General features: G+C 42.6%; 2 protein-coding genes and 1 long non-coding RNA gene across 6 annotated transcripts in view; 2 read left to right on the top strand and 1 right to left on the bottom strand.

The window, feature by feature from the left end:
- Nucleotides 1-417: 417 nt before the first annotated feature.
- Nucleotides 418-9,710, top strand: traf5 (Tnf receptor-associated factor 5). Its single transcript, XM_018689595.2, has 11 exons — nt 418-755; nt 2,067-2,339; nt 2,980-3,043; nt 3,145-3,246; nt 3,397-3,561; nt 3,704-3,781; nt 4,578-4,652; nt 4,736-4,828; nt 5,318-5,458; nt 6,633-6,795; nt 7,280-9,710. The coding sequence occupies exons 2-11, from the start codon at nt 2,071-2,073 to the stop codon at nt 7,864-7,866; spliced, it is 1,737 nt and encodes a 578-aa protein (XP_018545111.1). The 5' UTR covers nt 418-755; nt 2,067-2,070; the 3' UTR covers nt 7,867-9,710.
- LOC108892166 (NACHT, LRR and PYD domains-containing protein 12) overlaps nt 9,627-16,653 on the bottom strand; it is a 29,649-nt gene continuing 22,622 nt past the window's right edge. The window contains exons 4-11 of one of the 4 annotated variants that reach the window (XM_018689587.2): nt 14,852-16,640; nt 14,138-14,311; nt 12,683-12,856; nt 12,359-12,535; nt 11,905-12,078; nt 11,400-11,573; nt 10,993-11,039; nt 9,627-10,843 (exon numbers count right to left, since the gene is read on the bottom strand). In XM_018689587.2, coding sequence (XP_018545103.1) covers nt 10,302-10,843; nt 10,993-11,039; nt 11,400-11,573; nt 11,905-12,078; nt 12,359-12,535; nt 12,683-12,856; nt 14,138-14,311; nt 14,852-16,640 — 3,251 coding nt within the window. In that variant the 3' untranslated portion in view covers nt 9,627-10,301. The remainder of the gene's footprint in view (nt 10,844-10,992; nt 11,040-11,399; nt 11,574-11,904; nt 12,079-12,358; nt 12,536-12,682; nt 12,857-14,137; nt 14,312-14,851; nt 16,641-16,653) is intronic. The other 3 variants (XM_051070922.1, XM_051070920.1, XM_051070921.1) reach the window with 3 other exon arrangements.
- Nucleotides 14,850-16,653, top strand: part of LOC127142517 (uncharacterized) — a 62,002-nt gene continuing 60,198 nt past the window's right edge. The window contains exon 1 of the long non-coding RNA XR_007813330.1: nt 14,850-14,940. This is a non-coding gene — a long non-coding RNA (uncharacterized LOC127142517). The remainder of the gene's footprint in view (nt 14,941-16,653) is intronic.

Here is a 16,653-nt window from a genome sequence, read left to right as displayed (position 1 = left end):
AAGGTTCATCAGAAGTTAAAAAGTTTGGAAATCGCTGATTTAACTGATAAAACTCCTGTTTTCAGCTCCGGTCACTCACATAGCAGATACTGCCATCTAGTGGTGATAAAGAGTATTACTCTACAACTACTGCAGGCGAGAGCAGGTGAGTCTTCTGTTCTACAGTGACACGAGTATTTTAAAGGTATCTGAATACTTCTTTAGAGTAACTAAATATAAATGGATTTAAATGCAGGACTTTTATTTGTAATAGAGTATTTTTAAAGTGTGGTATCGTTACTTTTACTTAAACAAAGGACGGAGGTGGAAAGTAACTAAGTATATGTACTCAAGTACAAAATTGAGATACTTGTACTTAACTTGATTACTTATTTTTCTGCTACTCTATACTTTAATATTGCTTTACAAAAGGTTAAGATGAGATTTTATTGATCACATTTCAGTAATTACCTTTGGTACTTTTGATGTATATATTTTGATGGTTTGCAGTAAACTTATGCAGGACTTTGTTATTACTTTGTTATTTTCCTGGTGCTATTTAATTGAAGTGTGTTGACTCAGCAGTAATAACAGCAGGCAGCAGCAGGTTGTTGATGTTGAGTCACTTCCTGCTCTTTTTAATTTCCTCCTCTGCTGCTGCCGCTGCCGCTCTGTCGACTATAATCAATACTAATCAATAGTATCGATCTGCCGGGACTGACAGGCTGCAGTGTGGAGCTGTGTTCAGGGATTTCAGGAGGATTTCACTGAGTGAGGTAAGAAAATCCTCTGAGAACTGAACTGCGCACCGATGAACTGACCGTCTGTGGAAAGTGAAAGTAAAGAAGCTCCGGTCCTCAGCGGGAAGATCCGGAGTTTTAAACTTATCACAGAGGAAAAGTCTCCAGTTTGAAATGAGCTGAGTGTTGTTTTAGTGATGTAAAGGGAATAAATGATCCAACAGAGCAGCTCAGCGCAGGTACAGGGGGGATTCCCCTGCAGCCTGGACTCATTCAAACACCACAGAACAAACTCCACTTTAACTTAAACCCGATCCACTCATTTCCATCAGACTGTTAATGAAGCTCGTTACTGTGTCAGTACAGAGGAATCTAACCGTGTGCACGTGCGCTCATCCTCAGCACGTGCGGTGTCGCTGACATGTCCGGTCTAAATGTTCCTGTTTGTTGGTTTCACAGTGCGCAGGTCAGAGGGGGACAGTAACTGAGTACATTTACTCTGTACTATACCTCAGTACAGTTTGAGGTACTTTAAAGCCTCAGGCCGCAGCTGTCGCCGGCGGAGGCTTCATGTTTCCTGGTTTTCCGTCTCATCATCATGAATAAAATATCTCAGTAACACTGTGAGGCAGTTCTTTCAAATGGTTCAATTTGAGTCCAAGATGCTCTGATTAGATTTTGGTGGTCATAGGTCAAAGGTCAAGGTCACAGTGACCTCACAAAACACTAACTTTGTAGTTCTGGTTTCACAGAGTTTAAGTTTTTTATCATTTGTGGACATTTTTTAAAAATTAAAATAATAAGCAGAGTTCAGATCCACCAAACCTACAAGAGACAATACACATCTTTTTTTATTTTAACATTTTTGCCTGTGCTGCTGTGTACACTGACATTGTTTAAACATTTATTTATTTACACAAGTTTAGACATTTGTGTTTGCGCCCAGAAGAGATGCTGTTATCTGCTGATGCTGTAGAAGTCATTAAAACTTTTTCTCATTCATCAAGTTTTTTCACTAAGTTTAGTTTTTAATCAGATGCATTAAAAAAAACAAACTACCTCATATCCATCATCCACTAGTTTTTACAGCTAGTTCACCACCAACCAGCCTCTCTGACCTTCAGCCACACCCACAATGATGAGGTCACACAGGTAGAAATGACTCTAGGTGACAGGTGGTGTGGTGGCAAGATTTTAAGACTTAAAAAAATGCAGTGGTTCAATTAAAACAAATGTTGGTCTGAAGTGATTTCACTGCTTAGTAAAAACAATCAAATCAGAAGAATTAAAGAAAACCTCTAATCCTGTTTTTGAATCACCTGTATGATCTGTCTGGACCTCCTGCAGATTCATGGCCACAGCAGATACGAAGCTGGATGGATCTGATGCGTCCAGTTTGCAGTCAGACGAGTCGAGGCTGGGGTCAGATGAGTCCAGGATGAGGTCAACGGGTCCCGTGGGCTCCTGGGAGTCGGAGCTGACGTCCATCCAGCACTCCCTGAAGTTTGTGTTGAAGCTGAAGGAGGAGTTTGTTTGTCCCATCTGCAGTGGAGTCGTGCTCAACCCCCAGCAGAACTCCTGTGGACACATCTACTGCTTCCACTGCCTCCAAGGACTGCTGTAGGAGCCAGTCCACCTTAACACACACTCACACAATCCACCTTAACACACATTCGCACTGACACAATTCACCTTTAAACATGCTTCCACTGACAGAGACTACCTTCAAAAAAACCCTTAACAAAGTGGAATGGTTTCAGACCAAGAACTAAAGACTGAAAGGGTCTGTCACTGAGCCCCTGAGCCAACATGAAGTAGACGGGTAGCACACAGGAAGTAGACAGGCAGCAGACAGGGAGTAGATAGGAAGTGACAGTTAGCAAACAGGTAGTCAACAGGTACCAAACAAGTAGCAAACCACGTGTGATGCAGTTCAGTATATAGAACTAAACATATCCCATAATTCTGATTTTAGGACCAATTATAATCAACAGACGTGTTGGGTTCAGCCTGAATATTATTTGTTTCCAAACACTTCAGAGTTTTATCAGAACCTCCACATGTGATACTAACAACCTGTTCTATTAATGGGACTAAGAACAATAACACTAATGCTCCCTGTACCCTTTAATCAAAGGTTTGAGAAATGTAAAAATTTACCAGACAGGAACCATCAAAACTCCTCACTATTCTCTGGATTTGAAGCTACAACCGGTAGAGGTGGGTTGTTAGTGGAACTTCAGTCTGCTCTGTGTTTCAGGGAGAGTTCATCACCGTCCAGTCCAGTTTGTCCAGTGGACGGAGCAGTGATCACACCAGCCGAGGTCAGAGCCGCTCAGAGGATATATAAACCAAACATAATTGCTGCACACACACTTCCTGCTGAAGTTTAAGACGACTCTGATCAGGAGTTTTGTCCCTGCAGGTTTTCCAGGACAACTGCTGCAAACGAGAAATCTCCAGTCTGGAAGTGTTCTGCACCAACTCCCCAGAATGCACCTCTGTCATCACATTACACCATCTGCAGGTAGTAGAGTTGACTGTGTCACTCCTCACATGGTTACACCAGGCTCAGAACAGCACAGAGAGACGATAATATACCCCTCGAGTCCTGATAGATGGACAAATCTAAACCCAGAAATCCGCATGAAATCTCAGAACCCTCCGTCTCCTGCAGGACCACCTGCGGTTGTGTCAGTACGAGCAGCTGCAGTGCACCAACCCAGGCTGCATGGTGGTGCTGCAGAGGAGATACCTGCAGGAACACCTGAGCAACACCTGTCCTCAGCGCACCGAGCCCTGCCCATACTGCAGGCAGCCTCACCAACTCAGCCTCATCCAGGTAAAGTCATGTCCACACAGTCTGGAATGTGTGGACGAATATGGGAGATGAAAAGTGAATCTGTGCTGTACATGTGACCAGCAGTCACAGTGTTCACTGAGCTGAACTGTCTGTTCCTGATGATGTGTTTGTGTTTGTGTAGGATCATGTGCAGAGCTCGTGTCCAGATGTGGCGGTGGACTGTCCCAACAGCTGCTCCCAGAAGGTTCCCAGACACAAAGTGAGCTCATCCTCTGATTCTGATTCACACCATAAACCTGCAGATACAGTGATCATGATCGCTGCTGCTGCAACTGTTGATCATGTTGATAAGCAGTATCTTTATCTCACCTCTGCACCTCCCTTACAGTTTTTATCTCTGTCGTAAAGTCAAACTTTTCAAGGGTACAAAGTGTCCTAATGATGCAAAAAGTCAAATGAAACATAGCAACCTGCCCAAAGCAAATCTAGCTTGATTGGTATCACCCAATGTTCACCTGTGTGTGCCTGAGATAAATAAAACAGGAACTCACTAATAAAAAACAGCTGAATAACAGAAGTGCAGAACTGAAACATAGTCCGACGGTGTATATTACCCATGATCCCCTTCTCCCTCTGGAGCAGGAAGTGCTGTGGCTGTAACAAACACCAAACTCTGTTTCTAACTCTTGATATCTGCGTCAGTTTCCTGGATATCAGAGATGAACGCTGGTTTTTAACTGATCTACAGTTCGGCTTCACTCTGAACTCTCTGGGTCTGATTCCAGCAGTTTAATCTGCTGACTGTCACTCAGTCAGAGGGAGATCCAACCTGAAGAACAAAGTTACACAGAGAAACTACAAGTGTTCAGACAGAGGCTCTGTTCTCCCTGTTACACTGAACCATCAGAGTCTGAAGCTGAGATTTAAAGGTTAAAACAGTCACATAATGTTGCTTTGAATTTAAGATTTGACATCTCAGAGTCAGTCATTCTACATTAGCATTATCAAATGTAGAAGATGTGTTCGATGGTTCATGGGTCATGTTTGTCTTTCAGCTGACAGAGCACAGAGAGTCGTGTCCTGAGGTTCTCGTCGATTGTTCCTATAAGAAGTTCGGCTGCTCTGTACAGGTGTGTTAACACATTAACATGAACTGAATTGAAGTCTGTTTTTTCTGTGATCTTTACCTGACGAAGAGTTCCTTGTTCTGCAGGATAAACGAGGGAAAGTGAAACTGCATGAAGACGCTGCTGTCAATCATCACATGCTGCTGGTGCTGAGGAGCAACACCAACCTGGAGCAACAGGTCAGATAAAACTGAGAGTTAACGAGAGTGGGTCTGTGTTCTATCAGTAATTTTAGGTTTTAGCTGTGAGCCACATTTGTGCTTCTTTTTTGGGGGCAATAAAAGATGTGGGAACATCCTGTCCTACCTTTAAGAGGATGATACGATCAGACCTCTGCCTCATATGACAGACGGTGATGAAACAATGAATGATCTAGAAAAGCTCTGAGGCTTATCTGTGTTTATTTAGTTATTACTATATTTGCTTTGAATCGGACAAAATACACCGCTGTATAAAATAACACAGTCCAACAGCAAATGATCAGTTTCAGTCTCTATGACTGACTGCAGGACTGCATTAGTTTTAGTTGAATCTACATGACCAACAACTTGGTGTGTATAATGTTGCTTCAAACTAAGCGTAGCACAGATATAATTTAGTGTTCACAGATATTTATGACCACGCTGAGTTAAAACATCTTTACCTGAGACCGTTGTCTCCTCGGTCAGGTGGGGGTTCTGCAGGAGGAGGTGCTGCTCAGGCAGCAGGAGGTCCAGACAGACAGTTTACTGCTCACTGGTCTGCAGAAGAAAATCAGACCGCTGCTGCAACAGAGCAGCCACCATGAGAATGTCATCTCCACAGCTCAGGTGAATACATACACAGCACAGCACAAGACTTATTTCAGTGACAGCCATAGATGTGAATCAGGCTGGTGTTTTTGTGCATGTCTTTGTTATTGTCAACAAATCCCATGTTCTGACTCAAACTGACTTCAGCTTCAAGCCCACTGCTTCCTACTGAAGCTGCAAGTCTTTAAAAACACCTGTGCTGTGGTTACATGCAGGTAGAGTTCAACTCAGACAGAGCTGACTTTCAATTTTCCATGACCTGAAACAGAAAAACCACAAAACATATGAACTTCAAACTTTGTACAGAATTAGTTGAATCTTATGTGCAGGCGACCACAGCTGTTAAACTCATCTCCTACTACCCCAGGACAACAACTGATGAACCAGCCCTCAAACGGTTTCATTTAAATAAACTCATTTTGTTTGGAATAGATTACAGTGGAGCTCTGTGGTCGAGAGGAATAAGGTTGATCAGGCTGTACTGGACAGTACTGATTGGTCGGGGGTTTGCACATGGGTTTTGTTCAAAAGAAGAAGAGCTGTTACGGTTACACTGACGTCATTTGCAGACTATATTTCTAGATAAACATTCGGGCTCTGGTCAAATCTGTTCAGTGGTAGAAAGTAACTTAACATGCAGGTCTGAGATACTTGACTATTTCCACTGTATGCTTTACTTTATACTTTTACTTCACGACATCTCAGAAGGATTTTTTTTTTCCTTTTTATTAAACTGCATTTTTCGGACAGGTGCAGTTACTATTTTACATAGAAAACATATGATCTCATAAAATATGAAACACTGTTACATGTTAATCTACCCAACAATATATATAGTATACAACTTGAAAGTCCAGTTCACATATTAATACTGAAGTAACAATGATCCAATGTAATAATAGAAATAACGGAAAGATGCCATTCTGGATAACAAGTACTTTTACTTTTGATACTTTCGATACTAAATTTTGTTGTAAATCCTTCTTTAATTTTACTTTGACATGTCCATGTAATGGATTATTTCTATGTTGTTGTGTGGCTAAGTAAATGATTTGAATACTGTTACCACTGAAACTTTTCACACTCTCACTACCACATCAAAACTTGTGGGGGAAACAGTTTCACAGGTTTCATGCTCATAAAGTCAGAGCAGCAGAATTAAACCATGTTACCTCTGTCTGTGTGTGATCAGAGGACTCTCAGCAGGCAGGAGGACGTCCTGTCCACTGTCCAGCTCGAAGTCCAGCAGGTGTCTCGGGGACTTCCTGGTCTGGAGGAGCTGGAGCAGCTCAGAAAGTCTCTGGACGCCGTGATGCAGGAGGTGTCGGCAGCCGAGGCCCTCAGAGAACACCTGGGTAACAAAAAATCTTCCTTTATCAACCTGCTTTGAAAAAGGTTTATTTTAAAAGCAACAAGTTGGTTAAATGTGATTTTCTGCTGGATTTCATATCCACACACAGGTGTTTCCTGTATGGTAACTCCTAAAGTAAAAAAACGTCCCACTTGAACCATCAAGATTCGCCCAGTGTTAAACTACTTCCATGATCCCTCACTACGTAGCAGCACATTTTCTCAATTTTCTGTGACATTTCTGAGCAGTCTTCACTGTAATGGCACCTTGTCGACCATCTTCTAGTAGCAGGAACACAACAATGTTTGGGTTTGTGGGGACACAAACTGTCCTGCTTCAAAGAATTAGTTAGAGAAGACCAGGAAAAAATGAAAACAGTTAACCCTCATCTTTAGTAATGAACACCTAACCAACCAGGTACAGCTGATGAGGTGCAGGTAGACTGGTACAGCATGTCAGTAAATCCCGTTGGTATTTTCTTCTTCCAGGGACTCTGGAGGAGAATCTGAAGCATCACTCGGGTCTCCTGGATCTCCACACCGCTCAGCTCAATCGCAATAAGCAGCACCTGCAGGAGCTCGAGGCCACGTCCTACGACGGCAAAATGATCTGGAAGATCCAGGACTTCAGGAAGAGGAGGGACGCTGAGGCCGGAGGTCAGCAGCCGTGCCTGAGCAGCATGCCATTCCACACCGGACGCTGCGGCTACAAAATGGCCATCAAGGCCTACCTGAACGGGGACGGCGAGGGAAGGGGGACCCACCTGTCCCTGTACGTGGTCCTGATGCCGGGAGACTTCGACGCTCTGCTGCAGTGGCCTTTCAAACAGACAGTGACTCTCTCTGTTCTGGATCAAAGTGGTGCCGGTAACCACCGGAGTCTCAGCTTTAGACCGGACCCTGTGTCCAAAAGCTTCCAACAACCTGCGGCCGACTCTGTGAGCAACGTCGCTGTTGGATTTTCATGCTTCATTTCTCTCAACAAGCTTGAAACGCCCCAGAACGCCGTGTACGTCAAAGAGGACACTCTGTTTGTCAAAGCTAAGGTGGACATGGCAGGTTTAGAGCACCTGTAAGAATTCATCATGTCATCAAGTCATCATGGATTGATTCATTACTTTGGACTTTCGACATCTGGTGGTCAACGCAGGAATTGCACTCTGAAAAAAAAAACAATGCACTCACTTTTATTGTCTTGTTTTTCTACAGGATAAGCAATCAGAACAATTTGAAAGAAATGTAAACACATGAAAAGCTCTACACCAAGTAACTAAAGGAGCAGTCCACCATATTAGGAAATGCTCTTACCTGTTTTCTTGTTGGGAGAAAAAGTCAATATGAAGCCTTGATGTTACTCTACAAAGGAGGTGGATGTGGACCTGTGGTCAAAAGTGGATGTGACCAACAAACTGTGCTCAAAACAAACATCCAGTTTACTTGTGGTTGCAGGGTGGACAATCCATCTGGCCACAAAGTTGGGGCTGTAAACGGACATCCACAAAGGGGTCATTTATAGACAAGACATAAGATGTTAGTCAGTGAGCACAGGAGGTGTTGGTAGGTGAATTTTGTTACCTTAGGTCAGAACTAGCCTAGCTGTTTCCCCTGTATCCGGTCTTTATGCTAAGCTAAGCTAACTGGCTGCTGGTTGCAGCTTCATATTTATTGTAGAAACTTGAGAGTGGGATCAATTTGAATGTCTAACTCTCAGCAACAAAGAGAAGAAATATATTCCCTAAAATGTTTAACTATTGCTTTAAGATACAGGATTGTCTCAGGGATCGTTTTATGGAGGTTTGAAAACTGACAAAGACTAAAGTTACTTTATCGACTGATTGTCTGAGTGAAGCGATTACCTCCACAGAGGTTACATTTTCACCAGTGTCTGTTTGTTGGTTTGTTAGTTTGTTTGTTTATTTGTCTGTATGATTATGCAAAAGGTACTGAACTGATTTGCACCAAACTTGGTGGAGGGACGGGGAATGGGCCGGAGTTATCTGAGGTTATCTGATATTGAACAGATTAGTATTCATCTGGAATTAAATTAGTTGTTATCTCATAATTACACATGGTTTCATCATGTCAGCCTGGATTCAAAGAATAGAATCATCATTAAGTCATTATCTTTGAAGAAAGGAATTATTTATTTTAGGAGATTCACAGGAAGTTAAAGTGGCAGCTGCTCTAACACTGTGCTGTACTACTGCAAACAGATCTGACTTCATTATTGTTCAGGATGTTTTAATTCTGCAGCTACACCAGAATCAGTTCAATCTACAAGTACTACTTCCATTATGGAGTCTCACTCAAAGATATACCTCAAAACTGTCAAAATCTATTAACAGGGCTGAACAGCAGATAAAGAGTAAGGAAAGAAGAAAACATGAGCCAGATGAAAAGACATGAGTGATAACATCATGGAATCTGAAAATGCTGACTGATTTGGGATAGTTTTAGATTATCATCATTATATTGTTGCTATAAAAAGACATAGAGATTATGTTGCAGGAATCCAGAGAGAAAACATGGGTTTGCCAACAACGAGGTACTTAAAGGTACTTTTATGAATAAGTGTGATAAAGGTGGTTTCTTTTTCTTTACGTATGTTCTACTTACATCTCTCAGACGCTGCAGAGGTGTTTGTCTTATCCTCTTCACCTAACAGCATCTCACTGTCTGCTGTGAAAACTTTTTGAGTGACATGAACATAAATTTGTTTCAAATATCACCCACCCATGCAACAGTGTGCAACCTTCCAGAGATTTTTATAAAAAGAACTTACCTGGCAAAAGAAATAGGGCTGGATAAAACTGAAGGAAATACACCCATCACCATGTTGTTTTATTCACCTGTGTTTATTTTTTTAATTTTTGTCGATTTACAAAAACACAAAAAAAATAAAGATTTATTGGAAAAAGAACCTGTTCCTACTGTCTCTAAAACAAAGACAAGATTCCTGAGTGTGTGTTATCAGTACTTCTTTATAGCTACACCTGATCCAGTCCCCACAGTTTCACAAGTAACTCATTACTAACTCAAAGAACTGAGAGTAAAAAATTATTAATCAGCATCAAGCTCAACGGAACAAAAGGTTGGAGGTAAGATGCCGTGCTGTGGGTGCAGGCCGCCCCACATGACAGGCTGGCAAAGGTTTTGTAACCTCTCTTCTCTGAATTGCAGGATCCAGGGCTCTGGCAACAAAGGAAGAAGCAACGCCTCCAGCAGCTGGAGTCAATCTTGTGCTGGAGGCCATGTTTCTTGCTTAGTAGATACACAAAAGTTTCACAAAAGGGCTGGACGCATGGGGGCGCCAGCTGCAGCTATAACACCCATTGATGGCTCAGTTCTGTAGGAATACTAGACAGCAGAAAGTCAGGGATGCCAAATTTCACTGCATACTCCTCTTAGGGCCAAAGCAATTATTACCAGGTAGGACACTTCAGCTGCTCTCTCAACAAACAGATAGTTGCCTCTTGAAATTTTTGAAAAGAGACAGAACTTCTGTTCATTCCTACAGTGAGCACAGAGACACAGAGGAACCAGATCCAACCCAGAACCCAGGGTAAAGAGGTTCAGTGAATGTGGTTTTAAAGGTGTGGAGGTGGATCAGAGAGTCAGAGGAGACTCTGTAGAAGGACAGACGGCCGGCAGGACAGTCCACATACACACCTACTCTGTTAGAGACAGAGCAGCGAGGGAGGTATGTTCTCTCCTTATTGTGACTGACAGTGTAACTATCAACATCAGAGCAGCTCAGACTCCAGGACTGATGAGTCTCTCCAAACCTGCTGTCAAAACTGCACCCTTTCCTTTTGATTCCTCTGTAGGTCACTGCTATATTAACCTTCCCTTTCCACTCGACCTCCCAGTAACCGTGATCTGTCACAGCATCTTCACACAGCAGCTGACGCCAGTGTTCAAATCTCTCCCTCTCCCTCTCTGGATGATAAGGATATGGCTGCCTCTCTCTCACTGGTGTCACCCTCCTGTTGCTGTCAGTGAGTTGGAGGTTTTTGTGAGCTGTGTTTGTGTCCAGTGTGAGTTCACAGGCATCTGATGGAGAGAACAGCAGCAGTTTTGTTCATTAGATAAAATTTTAGGATTAATCATATCAGATCTTCTTTCAAAGTGAGAGATGAATTCAGATACAGAAGCTTTATATTTACACAGCTTTAACATGAAACAAGTGAAGACACACTCACACTTCCTCAGACCAGGTTTCAGTCTCTGCTTTCCACCATGTTCCAACCTGGAGGGAGAAACAAAAGAATAAACCTTCTGAAGCTTCTTAATCAGTGATTTTCATGATCATGGATTAAGCCTTACTGTAACACTATTGGTCAATCAGTCTAATTTGAAAATTAAAAACATAAATACTGATTTTTATGCCTCTGCGCCAGCGACAGGTATTATGTTTTTGGGTTATCTGTCCATACATACACCAGTCCCATATTCCAGGAATGCCTGAAAAGGAATCCTCCCAAATTTGGCACAAATTTTCACTTGGACTCAAAAATGAACTGACAACAACAACATCAACAGTGCTGCGAACCATCAGTCCTCAGTTTGTCAGTGTGACAGAGAAACAGTGTGTGTTGTTTCCTCATACCTGGGAGTTTCCAGACTATATTGTGGATCCTCCTTTAGAGCAGACAGCAGCTTCACTCCTGAGTCTCCTGGATGGTTGTAGCGCAGGTCCAGCTCTTTCAGATGGGAGGGGTTGGATCTCAGAGCTGAGGCCAGAGAGGAGCAGCCTTCCACTGTGACCTGACAGCCTGACAACCTGGAGACACACAACCATAGACACACCAAGGAATGATTTATGATGATACTGTCAAATACCTAGTATTCAAGAATTCAACAACCAGTGGTTGAACTGGAAAAATAAATCAGAAGTCCTGATAGGATACACAGTGGCAGTGATGAGTTGTACTTTATGTAACAGTCTGCAGCTGGACTGAAATGAAAATGATGGCAAAACAAAAGAAACATATTAATTTTACTTGAGTACAGACTCTAACATATCTTCTGGAAGTATGGCATGGCACATTTAAGAGTAATCTTCTCAAACGTTCAGCTTTCTGTAAAGCAGGATTAAATGGTCATCTACTGACCTGAGATTCTTCAGGGTACAGTGAGGGCTCTTCAGTCCAACAGAGATCAGCTTCACTCCTGAATCCTGCAGGTCGTTGTTGCTCAGGTCAACTTCTATCAGACTGGAGGACTGGGAGCTGAGAACTGAGGCCAGAGCTTCACAGCTTCTCTTTGACAGGTTACAGCCAATCAGTCTTTAAAAAAAAAAAAAAAGCACAATACATTACTTAGAAATTAGAAGTGATAGAATGACATAAAAATGCTGCTGAATTACAAATGTGATGATTATGGGTCACTCTTTATGGGCTGACAAAAGCAACAATAAACTCACAAAGTAACTAAGAGTAAAGGAATTCACACTCCTCAACATAAAACCAACACTTAATAGACAACATCTTTTTCAGCAGGAAAACCATCAGTCCTCAGTTTGTCAGTGTGACAAACAGTGTGTGAGCTCTTGTTTTCTCTTCATACCTGAGGGTTTCTAGTCCACATTGCAGATCCTTGAGTTGAGCAGACAACAGAATCACTCCTGAGTTTCTTATATGATGGTTGTAGCTCAGGTCCAGCTCTTTCAGATGGGAGGGGTTGGATCTCAGAGCTGAAGCCAGAGAGGAGCAGCCTTTGACTGTGACCTGACAGCCTGACAACCTGGAGACACAGGAACCTTTGTGAATGTTCCTGTTCAATTTTATTCTGACTCAAGATATGATTCAAAATCAATTTCTGACTCAAAATGAAACATATCAGGCAGTTGAGCTGAACTGGTTTTGATGAAGGCAACAGTCATCTCCTGACCTGAGAGTTTCCAGGGTACAGTGTGGACTCTTCAATGAAGCAAGGAGCAGCTTCACTCCTGAATCCTGCAGGTTGTTGTTACTGAGGTCCAGCTCTTTCAGAGTTGAGGACTGGGAGCTGAGAACTGAGGCCAAAGCTTCACAGCTTCTCTCAGACAGGCCACAGCTGATCAGTCTTAAAAAAGATACACAGTCCAAGAATTAGAAACATTAATTTCAGTATTTAATGTGAGTTATAAATACATTTTGGTTGGCACCATCTTCTGAAAATATAAGAAAATGCTACATATCACCAGGAAGTTTGGGTGTCTACCCCCATCATAAAAAAAGGAAATGGACCCTTTGGTTTGCTTTGATCAGGGGAGCTGGGGGTGTCAGCTGCTTCAGAATAGACCTGTGCCCAAATCGAACAGATTTGGAGTTGTTGGAAGGTGGAGGTTTTTGGCAGACGCTTTAATCCAAAGTGACTTAGAGTTGTCAGGAAAAGAGGTGTGTTACTATGGACACACCTCCTTGAAGATAGAGAGGGCCTCTGCTGCTCTGATAGAATACCAGATGACAATCTTTGGAGGGCTGCAGTGGCCCAGAATGAGAATAAGGCTGTATGAGTTAAAGTAGATGGGGGTAGACCCAGAAGTCGCTCTGTTGGCAAGTATTGGTGACGTTCTGGTGGTCAGTGGAGGTCAGTGAGGAACTGAGTGACATGTGACCTTTCAGGCTGATCGAACACCAGACACACTGCTGCTTTCGGGACCATCTGTAAGGTTTCACTGTCCATGAAGGTGAGACATTTTTGACATTGATTTTATGATGGAGAGATTGATTTGCCAAGATGAGTTCAGTCTTAAGAGAGGTTAGGCTGAAGGTGACATTCCTTCATCCATGTGGCTATGTCTGAGAGACAAGCCCTGATCTGCACAGAGACCGTGGGTCATCTGGCGGTAACCCAACATAGAGTTGGAGGTCATTTGCATAGTGGTGATGGGAAGTCATTCAAGCAGATAGCTGGACCCAATAATGTGGTGTATATTGCCAAGAGAAGGGTCCCCAGTGCTGATCCTTGGGGCACTCCTGTGGGGAGGAGACAGGATAGGATGTTTATCCTTGACATGTCACACTGAGGAAGTGCCCAGAGGGATAGGATTCAAACCAAGAAAGCACTGTGCCTGAGATGCCCATACCAAAGAGGACAGATAGCAGGAACTTGAGGTTCACCACGGCAAAGGCTGCTGAGAAGTCCAGCAAAATAAGAACTGAGGAGTGAGCTGCAGCTCTAGCTTTTTGGGAGACTTGCACCCAGCTAAAAGGCTGAGTAACAAAAGTGGTGAGCTATTGACCAGATGACACAGTGAAGGGCACAGAGATAGCTACATGCATTATGAATCACCACCTATATGGATTAAATGCACTCACAGCACCTGAAATGAGGTGCCTGGAGATGCTATGGCTTTATTACCTGAGTCTCTGGAGTTTGCAGTTGGGACTTTTTAAGCCATCAGAGAGCAGCTCCACTCCAGAGTCCTGCAGTTTATTTCTGCTCAGGTCTAACTCCTCCAGAGCAGAAGACTCCAAGCTGAGAACTGATGAAATGTGCCCACAGCATCCAGGAGTGAGGTTACAGTCACTCAACCTAAAAAGGAAAAACTAAATTACTTAACAAAAACATTTCCTCTGTCTGCCCATACTTAGAAAGGCTACATCCACACTACTACATTTCCATTTTAAAAAGAAATGATCTCTGTCCATAGTAACACACATCACACACGCAAAGACACCAAGGTCAACAATGCTTGTAATTATCCATGCAGCATTTACTACAGGTAGTTGAGGCTGAAATGGGTCTCATCATAATAGCATGTTGGCTAAGGGTAAGATACGTCTGACTGACCCAAAGTGGGAACGAATGTGTAGGTGTCTTTTGCATAATTTGTAAAACATTTGCATTTCTGCCAATCCTGACTAAAAATACAACCCCAGAGTTTTCAAACTAACATGGACCCAGCAGCATTTCCAAAACTCTCAGTTTCAGTAGTGAAACTGTAGTGTGGATGCCAGGTGTAAACCTAGCACCAATTAAACATTTCAAAACTAAAAATATTAGTGTGGACATAGCCTTAAAAACAATCTCAGAGTTTCAGAGTCCTTGGGTTTCCTCAGGCCAAATACTTACAAAGCTTTCTTTGCTGCTTTGAGAACTGGTACCAGCCTCTCCAGAACTTCATCTGATCTGTGGTACTTCTTTAGGTCAAAGACATCCAGGTCTTCATTGGAGAAAAGAAGCACAAAAGCCAGAGCTGACCAATGTGAAGGTGAGATTTTACTGACATCTCCTGAGCTCTGGTATGTTTGGACTTGCTCTACTAGAGTCTGGTCACCCAACTCATTTAAACAGTGGAACAGATTGGTAATCTTGTTGTAGTTGAGCTGTTTCTTGATCTTACTGTTAATATACTTGATTATCTCCTGGTTGCTCTGCAGATGTGTTCCCTGAAATCCAAATACTTTCTGAAGAAGCTCCTGATTTTTACCCTGTGACAGACCGAGCAGGAAGCGCAGAAACAAGTCCCATTGTCCATAATCGCTTTTCAAAGCCATATCCACTGCACTCTTGTGGAGGAGGACAATGGGAATCTCTCCGTTTTTCAATGCCACTTTCCCTTTTGTCGGACTAGGAAGCAGATTTTTTCGACTATCTATGAAGGTCTCTAATACATACAGAGCTGCAAGAAACTCCTGAACACTTAAATGTATGAAAGAGTAACACTCCTGTCTGTGAAGACCATATTCCTTTCTTATGATCTGTGTACAAACCCCTGAAAAAACTGCAGCTTGTTTCAGATCAATTTCACAACCTTTCAGATCGTTTTCATTGAAGATCATATTACCCTCCTGTAGCTGTTCAAATGCCAGCTTTCCCAACTTCATGATCAGATCTTTGTCTGGTTCACCTTTCTCATAATCCTTCTGTTGTTTCCTCTTTGTCTGGATGATCAGGAAGTGTGTGTACATTTCAGTCACAGTCTTTGGCAACTCATTTTTGTGAGTACCTGTTACAAGACTCTGGAGAGCTGTGGCTGAAATCCAGCAGAACAATGGGATGTGGCACATGATGTACAGACTTCTCAGCGGCTTTGACTGAAGATGTTTGAGGATCTTCTGAGCCACAACCTCGTCATTAATCTTCTTTTGAAAGTATTCCTCCTTCTGCTCATCATTAAAGCCTCGTACCTCGGTCACTCTGTTGATAAACTCTGGAGGAATCCTACTTGCTGCAGCAGGTCTACTTGTGATCCAGACCAGGGCTTTGTGAAGCAGTTTCCCTTTGATTAAGTTGGTCAGTAGAGTGTCTACTGATGCAGCCTCCGTAACACTGCGACACATCTCATTATTGTCAAAGTCCAGGGGGAATATGCTTTCGTCCAGGCCGTCGAAGATGAACAAAATACTAGACTTTTTGTAGTCTGATGTTTCCAAACCCTTCACTTCTTCAAAATAGTGACATATTAAGTCCACAAGACTCAAACTCTTGTCTTTTATTAAATTCAAGTCTCTGAATGTGAACGGAAATATGTACTGGATGTTCTGGTTGGCTGTTCCTTCTGCCCAGTCATGAGTGAATTTCTGCACAGCAACAGTTTTTCCAATTCCAGAGATTCCCTTTGTCAGGACTCTCTGAGGACGGATCTCTCCATTTGATAAAGGTTCAAAAATGTTGTTGAGGTAGATTTTCTTCTCCTCACTTGTAGACCTTGAAGACCTTGAAGACCTTGTAGATTTTGATTCAATCACTTTGTGTTCACCACTAACCTCCTCACTGCCTCCTTCTGTGATGTACAGCTCTGTATAGATCTTGTTTAAAGGAGTCAATGATCCATCCTCCTTTGTTCCTTGAAACAGATTCTTTGTTTTATTTTGAAGGTAGGACTTTAGTTCAGTATGGCACCTTTGGATTGTGTTTTCTGAAAGATAAAT

The sequence above is a fragment of the Lates calcarifer genome, linkage group LG5 (assembly GCF_001640805.2).
Source record: "Lates calcarifer isolate ASB-BC8 linkage group LG5, TLL_Latcal_v3, whole genome shotgun sequence".
NCBI classification, from domain to species: Eukaryota; Metazoa; Chordata; class Actinopteri; family Centropomidae; genus Lates; species Lates calcarifer.
This window is presented reverse-complemented; position numbering and strand designations above follow the sequence as displayed.

Coding starts and splice junctions, on each gene's coding strand:
- traf5 (XM_018689595.2), top strand. CDS start 2,071: ATGGCCACAGCAGATACGAAGCTGGATGGATCTGATGCGTCCAGTTTG. Junction 3,044..3,144: donor CAGTGATCACACCAGCCGAG/GTCAGAGCCGCT, acceptor TTGTCCCTGCAG/GTTTTCCAGGACAACTGCTG. Junction 4,829..5,317: donor ACACCAACCTGGAGCAACAG/GTCAGATAAAAC, acceptor CTCCTCGGTCAG/GTGGGGGTTCTGCAGGAGGA.